Source organism: Suncus etruscus, chromosome 5, assembly GCF_024139225.1.
Source record: "Suncus etruscus isolate mSunEtr1 chromosome 5, mSunEtr1.pri.cur, whole genome shotgun sequence".
Lineage (NCBI taxonomy): Eukaryota > Metazoa > Chordata > Mammalia > Eulipotyphla > Soricidae > Suncus > Suncus etruscus.
In genome coordinates this window covers 19,615,677-19,632,598 of record NC_064852.1, presented here as the reverse complement: position 1 = coordinate 19,632,598, position 16,922 = coordinate 19,615,677, and the positions used below count along the sequence as shown (strand labels likewise).

The window sequence follows — 16,922 nt, the reverse complement described above, 5'->3', positions numbered from 1 at the left end:
TATAAAAATTCATTTAAATCAGCCTTTTCCTGCAAGGGAGCCAATACCATTTTGCAGGTCGAATTTGCATTATGATACGCCAAACATCTTTCTAAAAATTTCCTCACCTCATTTTAAATTTGTATTTTCAGAGCATCTTTGAGTTTAGCCACAAATTCTACATAAGGCTCATTGGGACCTTGGGTAATTTTTAAAAAAGTACCAGTGCTGTTAGCATCAATTTTCTCCCATGATGACAATGCAATGTCTTTAATTTTTTTGGGGGGGGCCACACCCGGCGGTGCTCAGGGGTTACTCCTGGCTGTCTGCTCAGAAATAGCTCCTGGCAGGCACAGGGGACCGTATGGGACACCGGAATTCGAACCAACCACCTTTGGTCCTGGATCGGCTGCTTGCAAGGCAAATGCCACTGTGCTATCTCTCCGGGCCCTTTTGTTTTGTTTTGTTTTGTTTTGTTGTTTGTTTTTTAATTATTTTTGAGATTTCCTTAGGTAAAGCCGCTTGTGCCTGTACATCTGCATATTGATTTTCTCCCATCAATAGTTTATATGAGAGATTAAACCCTGTCACTCGTTTTTTGATTCTGTCTGGACTATACAATTTGGTTTTCACACCCTCTGCATATAATATCTCCCATTCAGTTCGCTGTTTTGATGGCAGGCATATTTCAGCAAGTTTTTTGAAATCATATAAAGTCCAAATTGTTTTTTGACACCAAATTCTTAGTATCTCCAGACAGTATGGAGAGGTCGCCCCAAAATTTTTACATGCTTTTTTAAATCGTTCAATATCCTTCATTTCAAGAGGTTGATATGTTGAAACATATACTGTCTGTAATGGAGCTGAAGTACCCTGCACAGGGCTCTGAGGCCCGAGGTGTGCAGTACTAGAATGTGGTTCATTGTCTGAGTTGGCACTATCATATGAGTCCATACCATGAACAGAATCAGGACTCCGTTGTGGGCTTAGCATTGGAGGTTGGTCATTAGTGTCAATATTTTGATTTGTAACATGTGTGTCTAAATTATGTTTCCGGGTTGATTTTTTTGCTGGGAAAAATGCCTATATTTTTTATGGTGGTGCCAGATTCATCAGCCCATACCTTGGTATTGTCCATACTGGTCATCACTTTATTTTTTCTATACTATCTATTTCCTAACCACCAACCAATTTCTATGCACATCAAAGCCATATTAGTCAGCACAGAAAGTCCACAAACTATGACCAATGGAGGCACAGGCAATGCAATTGTTGGGATAGAAATTTTGGATTGACATATAAACAGCAGCCATCCAATGCCGATGATATTTGCTAGTGTCAAACCAAGTGGTTTACAACCAAATAGAATGATGCACTTGAACAATGCCGAACCGATATTTTTTATAATAGATGGCATAGTGAGCATGAGTATCCACAAAAACCAGCCAAGGGCCTCCAGAGGCAATTTCCAATAACTCACAGTTCCTGAGGCTTCAGGTCCCTGTTCGGATGACAAATGTAGCATAAAGTTGAGTCCACTGCTGATATATCCAGGGTCCCCAAATATCTCCCAAATTGAGAGACCAACTCCCATTCTCGGGGAGACCTTGGCAGTAATCGTCCGCAATAAATGATCCAAACAAAGAGGTTTTGGCCAAAAGAGCCAAATCCTCCCTGGTTCGATCTCTCTCCTCTCCTCTCCTGTCTCCCCTCTCTGTCTTTTTCTCTGTCTCTGTCTTTTTTCTGTGTCTCCCTGTATCTCTGTCTTTCTCTCCTGTCTTCTCCCTCTCTCTCTTTCTCTCTCTCTTTCTCTCTCTCTCTCTCTCTCTGTGTCTCTGTCTTTCTCTCTGTCCTTCTCTCTGTGTCTGTCTTCTCTTCTGTCTTTCTCCTCTATCTCTCTTCCTTTGTGTTTCTCTTTCTCCGCTCCTACCGTGTCTCTCTTCTTCTTCTGTGTGTCTCCCTTTCTCTTCTGTTTCTGTGTCTCCCCCGTTATTTCTCTCTTCTCCCCCTTTTACCCTCTCTGTTCAACTTCCTCTGTCCAACTGCCTCTGTCCAAGTGTCTCCTTTGGCTTCCCCTCCAATTTCCTTTATTTCTAAATACAAAATAAATACAATATATAAATAAATACAAAATACTCTACAGTGTACCTCAGGTGGAACACAGATTTTCCCCTCCTCAGTGGCCATCTGGATGAAACATAGATTCTCTGATCAGTTAGGGTACCCTCAGAATGGAACATAGATTCTCTCTTCATTTAGGGGGCCTCAGGATCAACATAGATTCTTTCCTCAGTCAGAGACCTTCAACATGAAACAGGGTACCCCTTAGTCAGGGACTCTTAGGATGGAACCTAGATCCTCTTAGTCAGTGGAGCCTAGGGGATGGAACATAGATTCTCTCAGTAGTCAGGGAGACCCAAAGGAGGGAACATAGATTATCTACTCAGTTACAGGGACCTAGAGGATGGAATATAGTTTTTTTTCCTCAGTCTGGTGGACCCAGATGATGAAATATAGATTCTCTATTCAGTCAGGGGGACTCTCTGATGAAACTTAGAGTCTCTTCTCTGTCATGTGTCCTCAGGATGGAGCATAGATTCTCTTTTCAGTCAGGGTCCTTCAGGATGAGACACAGATTTTCTCCTCATTCAGGGGCCCTCAGGATGGAACTTACATTCTCTCCTCAGTCATGGGGACCCTCAGGGTGGAGTATAGATTCTTTTCTCTTTCAGGGGACCCAAAGGATACAACATAGATTTCTCCTCAGTGGGACCCATAGGATGGAACATATTTGATCTCCTCAGTTAGGGGTTTCAGAAGATGGTACATAGATTTTTCTCATTCAAGGATTTCTCAGGATGGAATATAGTTTTTCTACTCAGTCAGGAGGTCCCAAAGGATGAAATATAGGTTCTCTCCTCAGTCTGGGGTCTCAGTATGAGGCACAGGTTCTCTTCCCACAGGCACAGGGATCCACTAATGGGACACAGAATTAGCTCATCTGTAGGAATGCAAGATTTAATCATTCATTTCTTTTGGCACAGCCACAGGTACTGCTATTTTTTTCTTTTAGTGTTTTGTTTTAGTTTTGAGCCATACCTGGCAGTGCTCAGGGATTACTTTTGTCTCTGTGTTCAGGAATTTCTCCTTGAGGTGCTCAAGGGACTACCTGAGATGCCATGGATCGAACCTGGATCAATCCCTGCCAGGCCTGTTCCCTCCTTGCTCTTGCCCTGCCCCTGGACCTGCATGTTAAGTTGCTGCCTGACTTTCCAGCCAAGTCCTCTGATGCTGCTTATCTTGAAACTCGGGTTTCATCACCTCAGTGGTTCACTTAGGAAGTTTAACTCAGGAGGAGAACCTGATAAAGCTTTGGCCCGGGCTTACTTTCTGTGACCACAGGGGCATGTGCTCCTAGACCTGGGTCTGCTGGTCTGGTCTTGGAAAAGCTGCAGGGATGATGCTCCAAGGATGGTACCCCAAAGATGGTGCTCTGAGAACAGTGCTCCAAGCTATATCCAGATCTCCTCTAGGTCCAGTTACACTCAGAAAGTTCTGCCTCTGGGTAGGGTCCCTGAAAGGGACTTGAGTACTCTGGGGGGGGGGGGGCACTTTCTATGTCTAAAAGATAGATTTCTAGAGGTGCTGAGTGACCTTTACTGTGATTGGGCTGTGGTCAGCTTTGTTTTGGGTCTTTGCTCTGGGGCAATGTCCTGGCTGCTGTGAGTGGCCTGTGTCAGTGCCTGAAGTGTTACAACACAGACTGCAGGGACAAGGAGAACTCTTCCTAGGTAGCTCCATGGGTACCCCTGGGGGGGAGGATGAAGGGCCATTGATTTGGTCAGTGACCCCAGTCTTTGCTAGTGTGACAAAGAACAGGACATCCTGGAAGTTCCCAGGCATTGTTCCAAATCAGAATGTTTTACAGATTGTGTGTGTGTGTGTGTGTGTGTGTGTGTGTGTGTGTGTGTGTTGTATTGTTTTAGGGCCATACCTAGCAGTTCTCAGGGGTTATTCCTGGCTCTGAGGTCAACCCAGGTTCAATTTCCAGCATTCCATTTACTTCTGAGCCAGAAGTAAACCCTGAGAGCCACAGTGTGACCAAAAAGAAAAAAAAATCTGTCTGTACTATGACATCTGTGGGGCGTTCAGTAGTTTGCTCTTCTAAGTGATTCTTCCATGGAAAAGCTGCTGGTGTTCTTTCAAGTGTTTGCTGGCAAGAAATTTTTGCACCCAGCTGGTTGGCTCCAGTCTTGGTCTCAGTTTCCCCACTCATGCATTGAGATTGGTTCAGGTGACAGGCTGATAGCAAGCCAGGCCAGGGAAGGATTTCGGGTAGCAGGTGGCACAGAGCAAATGTTGGGTAAAGGGTGCTCGGGTCTGATTTCAGCCATGGTCAGTGTACTCAGTCCAGCCTGATCAACTACTGCTGGCAATGTGGAAACTGAGACCCCTTCCAATGGGTACTTTAGCATCAGTGGATATTCTTCCTGTTCCTTTGGAATTGGCCCTTTTTCTGAATGAAGGATTCCCATTCCCTTCCCTTCCCTCCTCTCCATTTCCCTCTGTCCACAGGCATCTGTTTGTAGTTTCCTCTCACCTCTGTTCCCTCACCTTCTGGCACTGTCCCTGGCTGTGTCTCCCTAATGATCTCTAGTCACCACCTGCACAGCATGGACCCCTCTGCAGTGAGGGGTGAAGGCTGCCCTGATCTAAGTAATCCATGAGTTTGTCTCCCGCTCACCAGCATGTCTCAAATGTCATGTGCTGTGACTCTGAGGCACTGGTTGTAGGATGTGACCGCTGACCACCTTTCTTGAGTGTCTAAGGCTGGTCCTGAGGTTCATGGCTCCTGACTGGAAGCTCTCAAGGAGTACAAGCTTGCTCCTGCCCCACAATACTAGAATCCAAGTCCCTGGCAGCTGGTCTGGTCCTGCTTAGAGCACTGGTGTGGGAGAAAGCCCTAAAGAGCAGGTTTTGTGTGCTTGAGTCCCAAACTTCATCCCCAATACCATGTGGTCTTCTGAGCTCTCAGGACTGACTCCCCCCAAAAAATGAAATGGAGAGCAAAAACTTCTGTGGTTTTGTTCTGTTTTGTTTTGAAGTCATACCAACAATAGTCAAGGACTCTGGCTACTCCTGGTGGAACTCAGGGACCATATGTGGTATGATGGGTTGAGGTGGGTCAACACACGTGAGGTGAACACCTTTCCCCCCCGACTGTGATGTCTCTCCAGCCACTCCAGAAAAACTTTTTCTTAGGCACCCACAAACTCTAGAAGCTGCTAATTTTCTTTTTCTTTTTCTTTATTTTTTGGTGGTGCCAGGAGTCACTCCTGGCTCTGCACTCAAGAATTACTCCTGGCAGTGCTCAGTGGACCATATGGGATGCCAGGAATCAAATCTGAGTCAGCCACGTGCAAGCAGACACCTTCCCTACTGTGCTATTGCTCCGGCCCAATTCCTACAGGTGGACTTTGGGGCCAGAAGTGACCATGCTGGAAAGGTGGCAGAAGATAGTCAGCTCAGATAGTCTGCTGAGTTCAGCAGACCAATAGTGAGGGGCTCCATAAATCTGGGGTATGCTAGGAGGCACCCCTTAGTATAGCAGGGGACACTGAACTTGCTGGTGTGAAGGCAGTGTCTCTCTAGGGGGGCTCTGGCTGGCTCTGGCCTCAGGCCCTCGAATCCTGGAAGCACATATTCTCAGCTTCTGGGACACCCCATCCTTGGCTCTTCCTTAGGGTGGCTCCTTGGTATCTGTGTGAGAGAATGACAGAGCCCCAAGTTTGGGTCCATCTTGGCCTCTAACTAACCACATTTAATGAAGCCTTGAGTGGATGGACAAAGCTTGGAGTTGAGGCAGAACTCCTGGGCAGTGGGCCTGATAGGAACAAGATGTGAGGATATGGGGAGTCAGTTCAGTCTCCCCAATGTTACCAGCATCACACAGCCAGCACGAAGACTATTAGGAAAACAAAAGGTGAGCCTTATCGTGAGTCCTTTTAATCACCTAATGGTGGGGGGGACACTAGACACCCCGGCTCAAATCTCCGGCCCTGGCCCAACTTGGCCGGGCTTCTCCACATTTACAGCCGGGACTCAGGGTACGCGGAGGGGAAGTCTTTGAGAACAATGAAATATGCATGTCGCTCTCAATGACAGCCCCATAAAGTGCCGGCAATTAGCCGCGTAATTTGAGCGAGCTAGCAAGCGAGTGAGCGAGCTGGCCCCTCCTCAGCCCGTGGCTTCCCATTAGTTAAATGCATTTTGTCCGGCCTCATCCCATCAAATCAACTAACACTTCCTTTAATTGGTTCATGAATTATACAGCCGGGCCCCGCATTATCATTTAATCGGCTGTAAACATTCATAGGCCCCTCTGTAAAGTGGATCGCGCTCATTAATTCGTTAATTTTAGCAGATGGAAGAGGAGACGCCTTGGACGGTGGCAGAACAGAGCGCCTTGGGCTAAGAGAAGAAGGGGAGGAGGGAAAAAAAAGGTGGGGGGGGCTTCGCGTTTAGGTTTTTAAGGGCTGTCAGAAACTCAATCTGTGGGCTGTCAGCCATAGGCCCAACCCAGCCCCCCCACTTTCCCTGGCTGCGGAAGAAAGTGCTCAGAGAAGCACGCGAAGGCTTGTCTTTTAAACATCAAGCCAGCGGGTAAACCGAGCCCAGTGGAAATTAATTCTTGTCTTACGGGGCCCCCCTCTTTCTCTGTCCCCATGAATATTTCATGGTGGGCAGCATAAATATTAATTCTAATAGCTCTGCACAGTGGTTATTATTTCTGTTTTATGACAAATATTCATAAAATATTCAGAAGCCTTTTGGAGAACATTTACACACTTGATTGTGAATCTCCCCAGTTTCCCGAGGACACTGTAAACATATTGGGGTTCTCTGGGTGGACTTTTCTCCCCTTAATTAATACCGCCGGTGGTTAATATTTAATCAGATTTTTGGTTTTCCAGAAGAAAACCGATTAGATCCACAGGCCTGAGGGCATCCCCCACTCCCTTCATTCTGTGAAATGGGAGATTTCTGCGGTGGCAAGACCGACCATCTCTCTCACACCCTTGCTTTGCCTTTTTCCACTTGAAAACAATATCTCTTCGAGTGTCTCTCTCCCTGACTTTTTAGTGGCGAGTCTGGCGGCTGCCCAACATGCTGTAATGAAATTCTTGGGAAGTTGCCGCAGCAATATTTATGCAAGGATTCGACATAATTAGAGTGTGGGGCTTAGCAGACTTGGGGACTGATGCCTGGGCAAGCAGCTGTGACTGGGGGGTGAAGGAGCTGTTGGAATCCATGTGGTCCAGCTGGAACCCTGGGGGGTGTTGACTGTCTGACAACCCTAACGTGGTAAACTGAGTGAGGGAGTCCCAGCTCAGGGGAACCAGGGGACCCTGGCAGGATGGAAGACATAGATGTAGTGGTTGTGGGGAGGGCGATGATATGATGGTCCCGGTGATGGTCCTGGTGATGGGGACAATGATGATGGTGGCCATTAGGGAGAGGGACAGGACCACAGTGGAAGCTGAGCAGTAAAATGTTTACAGATGTGTCACAAAGAAAAGCTCCAGCAGAAAAAGGGTTGAAGTTTCATGCACTTCAACGAGGTATGGGAGAGCCCCTCTAAAGGGTTGTGAGCCCCAGCAACCCAGAAACTAAAATGATAATGTGAGTGCTAAGGCTAGGGAGGTGCTAAGCACATGTGTGGGCACCATAGTGGAAGTATTGTGCTAAGTTTAGAGGAAACTGTGGCCTAGCATAAGGGTCAGGGCTGAGTGTGAGTCAGTATGAGCTCCCTGGCCTAGTGCAAACTGTGGCCCAGTGTGAATACCATGACCCATTGTGAACTGTGGCCCAGAGTGAGCCCTATGGCCAAGTGTGCGTGCTGTATCCCAGTGTGACCCGTGATTCAGTGTGTGTAAGCCTCTGCCACAGCTGATGTGAACAGGGATGTGTGATGAAAACCTCAGGCTCCAAAACTAGGACCTGGAGAGACACGGGTCTGGAAACAAAATGTCGACACAGGAAATAGTCCGTCCACACAGTGAAAGAAGGCAAGAACAGGTTCAGGAATTCCAAAACTCAAGTCAGGCATTCCACCACACAAATCTTCTGCTCCTAAGGAAAGCAGCTTAGTGGAGGAAGACTGAAGACTGAGTGTGCCGCCTTCTTGAAACCCAGGTTTTTATTAGCAAGAACCAGGCCACACCTGAGGGTGGAGAATGAATACTGAGTAGGGTAAAACCCAGTAATCTAACAGGGATGTTTCAGCCTCGCAGGCATTTCCAACTGGGAATCAAACAATGCATCTTCCAGGGGGCTGTGCTGGTCCCCTACTCGTCTCCTTGTACAGACAGGCAGCCATGCTGTGTCAGGGGCAAGTGAGCCCGATCTCCAGGTTTGACCCTGGCTCCACCAGTTAGTGCCCACAGGAGGCGACCTGTGAGGTTCTGACAAGCGCTGTGTCTGCAGGCTGAGTGGGTCTGTGGGGGTGCTGGGAAGACTCAGGGATTCTCTCATGCCGCAGGTGGGAGGATTGTATATCCCTTGGGCCTCTGACTTGGAGACCTGAAGCCTTTGCCTCATTGCCCAGTGCCCACCACCCAATTAGCTTTATTTTGTCCAGCGATGTAAACTCTGTTCCCATCTGCCCACACCCAGAGGTAGATCTGGTCATGTCTCTGGAGCCAAGCAGCCTGTTCAAGGGGACCATGAAATTGACCCCTTTGTTGCTGCCAGCCCACCCCTCAACCTGGGCCCTGCATTCTCCTCTGCCCTGATGCTGATGGTACGACCCCTGTAGGTTGTTATGAACTGGAGCTGAGGCCCATCTCAGTGCCTGGCACATAGACTCCTGGGCATTGTCTGCGTTGCTCAATGACTACTTGGGTAGGTAGGGACACTCCTCCATATACCCAGCAACTCGAGTAGGTCTCCTATTTCTGCTCTGTTCTGTGATGGGGAGTCTCAGGAGGGGATACCCCAAGGCTGAGATGTCCAGGGAAATTCCAAGGCAGGAGGTCACTGGTGGTGCCAGGACTGGGGGCTAGGGGTGAGGAAGGTTGTCAAGGGGGGCCAGAAGTGAAAATGCTTATGTGGGGTCAGAACCATGGCACAGCATGGGGGGGGGGGCGCTAGCCTTGCAAGCAGCCAACCCAGGCTAGATTCCCTGATACTCTTCCCAGAGTACTGTCAGGAGTGATCTCTGCATACAGAGCCAGGAGTCTGCCCTGAGCACCACCCACAAACAAAACAAAAAAGCTAATAATGCTGCTGCCTTTATGAGTGTCCACTCCCTTTTGCAGTAGTTGGGCAGATAGGGACGCTGACCTCCCTCTAGACTGTTCTCTGCTCTTGCCCTCTGAAATTTTATACTTTGTGAGACTCCAGGGGCTTCTGTTCCCCCAAGTTTCCTCCCTCTGGAACCAACAGATGAGATCTAGCCTTGGCTGTTTGTCCTCCCATCTCACTCATTTTGCCAGACAAGACGTTATTTTAGTTTATTTTTTAATTTTGGGTCACATCCGGCAATGCTCAGGGCTTACTCCTGGCTCTGTGCTCAGAAATTACTCCTGGTAGGCTTGGGGGAGCCTGGGGCCCACTTCTGCCCAGGGAAATGCACAGCCAGCTGCTTCTTGCTCTCTGAGCTTGACAGATGGTCCTTACTCTGTCTGGGGGTGTTGCACCACTTTTGGGCTCTCTGCTAGCTGTGTCATGTGCCAGTCTACAGGGGGTGGGGTGTAGGGTGTGTGTGAAGGGAGCAGAGGGACGAGGAAGAAAAGTTTCAGCCTCTTCAAGAAGGGGACCCTGCCCTTCTACATAAATTTGACTCCTGGGTCATTTCCCCTTTTGAAGGGCCACAAAGGATGGTTCAGGGAACCACGTGATTCTGGGTATGAATCCTTTGATTTCTCTGAGTGGAGCACTCACAGGGTTCTGAGTATCTCCCTGCCTTGTCTCATTCTCCTTCAGCAGCCCTGCACTATGCATGGTATATGCTCATATGGTGCCCACCTGGGGCCCATGTGGTGCTCGCATAGTGCATGTCTGCATATTGCCCATGTGATGTCTGTGTGTTGTCCTGTGGTATCCATGTGGTGTGTGCCCTCATGGTACCCCACATATTGTCTGCATGGTGCTCCCATGGTGTCCATGTGGCAACTATGTGGTTCCCACTTGATCTCTTCATGGTGCCCATGTGTCTTTGTGATGTCTGCATGGTGCCCACATAGTGAGGACTGGCATTTCACAAACACTATGAGTTAGCAAAACCTCTGAACCTAGCACACATCCTCATTTCAGTTTTATCTTTTTTTGGGGGGGGGCACATCTGGTGATGTTCAAGGATTACTACTTCTGGCTATGTGCTCAGAAATCACTCCTGGCTTGGGGGACCATATGTGACACTGGGGGATCAAACCACAGTTCCTCCTAGGTTAGCGTGTACAAGGCAGATGCCCTACCACTTGCACCACTGCTCTGCCCCCGTTTTTTTCTTTTCTTTTCGGTTTTTGATCACACCCAGAAGTGCTCAGGGGTTACTCCTGGCTCTGTGCTCAGAAATAACTCCTGGCAGACTCAGGGGACCATATGGGATGCCGGATTTGAACCACTGTTTATTCTGGATTGGCTGTGTGCAAGACAAACACCCTACCACTGTGCTATCTTTCTGGCCCCAAGATTCATCCTTTTTTATTTGCCTCTGTCCTGTATGGTTTTTCCTTAACAGATCTTGAACCCATTTCATTAGCTTTACATCTGTGTATTTTATTTTTACGCAATCCTATCTCATGATTTGAAATCTTCATCTCCAAAGTCATTTGCTAGTGTCTAGAAATTCAGTTGACTTGTCGGACACTAATCCTAGTGGCCAGCCAGGCTGTTGAGGTTCTAGTGATATTGTTGGGATTCTGGTTCAAGGATCATACTCCATAGGAGCAGAGACACCCCATCTTCCCTGCAGGGATGTGAAGGGCCCCCCACTTTTCTCCCCTCTGTTCCAGATCCCTGCCTTATCCCTTACACAGAGGACCCCCCCCTTTCAGTCTCCCCAGTTTGACTAGTATGCCAACTGCAGCTTTGGTGGCAAATGCCTTATTCTGGATTGAGGAATCAGTTGACTTCAATTTCTATTTTGCTTGAGTTCCTTATCCAAAATTGCTGTAAATCTTTGCAAAAGGTTTTCTATCATAATATGATTTCTCTCTTTTACTCTCAGTTACTACGATGAATTATGTGAATTGAGTTACAAATGTTCAAGCTGGCTTTAATTTCCAGACTAATCCCCACTTGGCTGTAATATATTAATATTTTAATGGATTGCTGAATTCAACCTGCTGGCATGTTAGTGGATGTTTTTACATCTGCCTGTTTTCCTGAGGACCACCGGGCTCTCGTTTTCTGTGGCAATTACAGTCTCCTTTATTTGGGTATTTGAGAAAGGCAGGCTAGTAAAATCAATCTGTCCCATTCTCTTTGTTTTCTGGGAAAGTGCCTGCCCTGGAGCTCTATGTAGTTGGCACAAGACTTGAATTCCAAAGGCCGGAGCGATAGCATAGCAGTAGGGCATTTGCCTTACACACGGCTGACCAAGGACAGACCTGGGTTCGATTCCCAGCATCCCATATGATCCCCTGAGCCTGCCAGGAGAGATTTCTGAGTGCAGAGCCAGGAATAACCCCCGAGTGCTGCCAGGAGTGACCCAAAAACTAAAAATAAATAAAAGACTTGAATTCTGGCAAATGTTGGTTCATCTATGCATTTGTTCAGAGCCTCAGTGAGTCGTGAATGTAATGTAAGATGGTGAGGTCTTTGGGCTACCCTATAAGTCTGGGAAATGAGGATGGCATACATTGGGAAGGGCACTTGCCTTGCACGTAGCTGGCCCAGGTTCAGTCTCCAACATCCCATTTCATCCCCCAAGCCCGCCAGGAGTGATTCCTGAGCACTGAGCCAGGAGCACCAAAAAAAAAAAAAAACCCAAAGTCTGGTAGCTACCCTACGTCGCTTTTTTATTGGGGTTAAACCTACAAGCTATGAAATGCACTTCTTGATATTAAGGGGCACAGGGGGCAGTGCTGGGAGCCACACAGCTCCAGCAATGCCATTTGGGACCTCACATGAACCCTGGCACTAACCCCTGGCCCTTGGGCCACCTCTCTGCCCCCTAGAAAGTGTATTTGCACCCTTTCTGTGGGTGTGTTTGGAGGTCACACTCAGAGCTGCCCCATTGCTACACATCTCCACATTCATCCTGGGGGCCCTGGAAATTTTGCCCCTTGAGATCCAGAAATGTGTCTCTGGAGCCAGAAGCCCTTCAGGCTTTGCTGAACAAACACACCAAAGTGGTGGGGCCTGAGGCAGCTCATGGTGGATCCCAGTGAGCCCGGGTATGGGTCACAGTGCCCTGGCAGCCTCTTCCAGACTCAGTTTCCCCATGTTGTGATTGGAACCAAAAAGATTGGATCTTCTGACCATGTATTTCTTTTTTGTTGTTGTTGTTTTTTGTTTTTTTGTTTTTTTGGGCCACACTCGACGTTGCTCAGGGGTTGCTCCTGGCTGTCTGCTCAGAAATAGCTCCTGGCAGGCATGGGGGACCATATGTGACACCTGGATTTGAACCAACCACCTTTGGTCCTGGATCGGCTGCTTGCAAGGCAAACGCCGCTGTGCTATCTCTCCGGGCCCCTGACCATGTATTTCTGACCTTGGCTCCCCCCATGCACTTTGTGACCTCAGAGCAGGAGGGGAGATTAGAGCAGAAACCTTTGGGGTGGACCCAAATTTTGAGCGGGCAAAGCTCCCATGTGGCCCAGCACAATCGTTTGGCGACTCTCAGAAGCCGTGTGGGTTATAGCTGGGTGGGAGACTCATGGGAGCCGGTGAAGCAACAACCACCATCTGGGTATTCTTCACACAGGGCCATCTTGGCGTGATGGGAGCTGGCATCTTCCTGAGATGCCTAGTTAGTGCCACACACTGGCCCAGGTTCCCCGGGGTTGTTGGTTGTGCACTTTCTGCACGCCTGGGACACAGTGACCACCAGGGGGCGCCAAGCACCCATTCACACTTGCTGCCAGCACAGGGCTGTCTGGTGCTGCTCATACATGGTGTTCTACACACGTGGCCTCAGTGCTCCACATGCTCCACACACCTGCCACGATGCCCACACAACTGGCCATGGTGCTCACACCTGTTCTTGGTGTTCACACCTGCCTGTGACGCTCCCACCTGGTTGTGTTGCTCACACTTGCTCATGACACTCCCACCTGCCTGTGCTGTTCACACCTGCTCATTGTGCTCACACTCGGCCATGATGTTTTACCCAACTATGGTGCTTACACCTGACTGTACTGCTTCCAACTGACTGCTCTCACTTGCTCATGGTGCTCTCACCTGCCTGTCATGCTCTCCCAACAGCTGAGTTGCCAGACTCTGCTCGGCCCACGGAGGTAGCAAGTATGGCCCTTGAGGCCTCTTGCTATATGGTCCCTGGCCATCTCCAGACCCCAGGAATTGGCATCATTTGGAGCATCTGAAATATGTGGTCAGCAGTTAGTCCCAATTTCCTGGAGTTTCTGGTTCCTGGAGTGCCCTCCTGTGTTCCCCTGGTTCTGACAATCTTGGAACAAGTGGGTGTGGGTGTGTGGGGAGTGCTGGCAGGATTCAGCCCTTCATGCTCAGTCCTCATAAAGATGGAGTCAGCAGCAGGTACCCCTGTTCTGGAGCTGTGGAAAGCCACACCCCACCAAGGCTGACCCCCTGAGCTGACTGAGCAGGTGCTCTGTCCCTCCTCTGGGCCACCCTGTGTAGACAAGTCTCTCACTGGGAACTGGGGAGCAGGGAGACTCAGAACACTCCTTACTTACATCACCCTGGGGGCTATGCCCGTTAGCCACCAGCCCAGCACAGCCACCAGCCTGGACACCAGGGGCCTATGGGTATCTCATTGATGCCCGGTGCTCCACAGTGACTTCACAGGTATCTGTGAAATGCTCCAGAAGGAACTGAAACCCACTGTCATGTTGCTTACCTGGGCAGGGCTGGATTAGGCAGGATCATAGGGTCTGCTTCATGGTGCTCTCCAGCCTGCTGACACCTCCTAGGGGTGTCCCCACAGTGAGACTTTGAGTATTTCCTGGACCCTTCCCATCCTCATGGCCCCTGCCCAGTGTGACATCAAAATGCCTCTTCCACTGCCAAGTGACTTCAGGGATGGCCCACCAGGAACGCATCTCCCCAGGTTGTTATATGGGGGCCACATGGAGGCTCACGAGAGCCAGTTCCTGCAAAGCAAGCGTAAAACCAGGGTATACCTGGCACCCCAATATGGACAAGTGTGGACCCCAAAAATAGTCATTGGTTACTTTTGTTATGGTAGCCTATCATCCAGTAACTCATTAAATAAAAATTAGGGGCCAGAGTGACAGCACAGTGGGTAAGGCATTTGCCTCGCATGCAGCCAACCCAGATTTGATCCCAGCATCCCATATGGTCCCCGAGCCTGCCAAGAGTGATTTCTGAATGCAAAGCCAGGAGTAACCCCTGAGCACTGCTGGGTGTGGCCCGAGAACTAATAAAATTAAATAAAATAAAAAATTAACCAAAGACCAACCTGTAGAAAACTTCTAGAAGGGCTGGAGCAACCATACAACGGGGAGGGAATTTGCCTTGCTCACAAACTCTTGAAACTTGATCTGGGTTAGATTCCTGGCATCCCATAGGATCCCCTGAGCCTTCCAGAAGTAATTCTTGTTGTTTTTGTTTGTTTGTTTGTTTGTTTGTTTGGGGGACATACCTCTCTGCACTCAGGGGTTACTCCTGGCTCTGTGCTCAGAAATTACTCCTGGCAGGCTCAGAAGACCAGGGACTTAAGCCTGGAATTAAACACATGCAAGGCAAATGCTCTACCCACTGTACTGTCACTCTAGCCCCAAGGAGTAATTCTTGTGTGTGGAACCAGGAGTGAGCCCACCAGGTGTGGCCCCCAAACCAAAATAAACCACCAACAACAAACATCTTCTGGAATATTCCATCACTTGAGTTCACATTTGCTGCTTCAAATACACCTTCCATCAAGAACTAGGACTGTTTCTGAGGAATCTGAGTGAAGGGGACTGGGATGACCTTGGATCTGGGGAGTGGGGAATCTTATATCTCAGTGCTGGTCACTGAGGGGGGACAGCTGAGCCCCCAAGGGAGCATGTCTAACCCCACTATGAAACCACTCTCCTTCATCCCACAGAGTTTTCTTCCTGAACGTCCCATTTGACACAATTTTGGAGCGTCTCACCTTAAGGAGGATGGATCCCGTCACAGGAGAAAGGTATATGCCCCTACGACCCTCCAGGACTGGCAAGGGGGCTGCCAGAAGGTTCTAGAAAGTTTCCACCATCCTCATCCTTGGATAGTGCTTCAAGTCCCCTTGACCAGGCCCTGAGCCCAGAACAGTGATAAATGTGTGTCCCTTCAGTTCCTACATACACTGCCCCTGTGGGTCCTAGCCAAGCTTTCCTGGTACCCACTTCCAGTTGTAATGGCCTGGATAGTCACTAGGTCCAGAGCAGAGCCTGGAAAAAGTCACTATAGGGTTCTTCCTCATGGTTTTGCTGCCTGTGACCTGCTTTCTTTCCCTCACTTGGAGTCTCAGTGTGTTTGAAGGGGTGTTGACTCTCGGGGCCCCCAGGTACCATCTCCTGTACAAGCCACCGCCCACCATGGAGATCCAGGAGCGGCTCCTCCAGAACCCAAAGGACTCAGAGGAGCGGGTCAAGTTTAAGCTGGACCTTTACTACCGGAATTTGGCCGAGCTGCAAGAGTATTACCCCCACGCCATCAGCCTTAATGGGGACCAGGACCCCTACACCGTCTTCGAGTACATCGAGAGCGGCATCATCGCCCCCCTGCCCAAGAAGGTCCACTGAGGGGCTCTGCGCAGGGAACCCCTACCCTGTGCCCCACATTCTGGAATTCACCAAGGCAATAAAGTGAGCAGGGAGCTGACTCAAGGGCAGGCCTTAGGAGCATCCATGCCCAGTTCAGGGCAAACAGCACAGCCCAGGCCTGACTCCCTGCTCACACCTGTGCCAGGAGAATGAATCACCCTGACACTCCCCATGTACCCCTGTTTCATCTGCAGCCTCTCATTAGGGCTTGGTATTACTCCCTGCTGCTGCTTTGACCCCCATACACAGGGCCCTGCTGGCTGTCCTCTTCTTCCTGAGCCTCTGGGGATCCCATGGTGAGGCAGATGGGGTCACAAAGGCAGGGCCTTGAAGTAGGGATCCTGGGGTGCCTAAGCTGGGGGAAGAAGGAGTAAAGATAGAGTGAGTAAAGATGTTGCATATCCTTCTAGGACAGTCCCCTGGTGGCAGGCACCCCCTTTGGCCACCGAGATGCACTCACTGTGCCCGATGCACCAGCAGAGGGCGCTCCTGTCCCCAACAGACAGCGAATCAGGGACCACTAGGACCATAGAACCCCAGGGAAGACCAAGTCGGCCTCCCGGTGGTGGGTCGGTGGGTGACCCTCATAGGCAGGTGCACAGTGGAGCCCTGGGTAAAACTCACCCCATGCAGGAAGAGTTAGAGGCAGGTGGAACAGTTGGGTGGGGGGCCTCCTAGGAGCCCTCTGAGGGACACTGGAAGGCTGCTGAGACACTGGGAAGTGTTAGTGTAAGAGTAGGAACCCTGGTCTCAGGTGCCAGCTGGACATGCAGTAGAAAATGAACAGGAGAATTGGGAAGGTAGCAACTGGGGACAGAGCCCCAGGCATGTCCTGGGGGACTCCTGAGTCCCTCTCAGGGAGTAAGCATAAAGAATGGGGCAGGGGGAATCCACCCTGGCTCTGTCCCAAACCTTGATGGTCCTGTACTGGGGTGGTGGACAGGGCGAGGATGAGGGTCAGCCAGGCCTGTACACAGGGGCCCC

At 49.6% G+C, this 16,922-nt stretch overlaps 1 protein-coding gene across 1 annotated transcript in view; it reads left to right on the top strand.

The window, feature by feature from the left end:
• The window catches only part of AK8 (adenylate kinase 8), a 78,317-nt gene extending 62,321 nt beyond the window's left edge, over positions 1–15,996 (top strand). Inside the window, exons 12-13 of the mRNA XM_049774109.1 lie at positions 15,239–15,319; positions 15,680–15,996. Of these exons, the coding sequence (XP_049630066.1) occupies positions 15,239–15,319; positions 15,680–15,917 (319 nt within the window). The 3' untranslated portion in view covers positions 15,918–15,996. The remainder of the gene's footprint in view (positions 1–15,238; positions 15,320–15,679) is intronic.
• Positions 15,997–16,922: the final 926 nt, after the last annotated feature.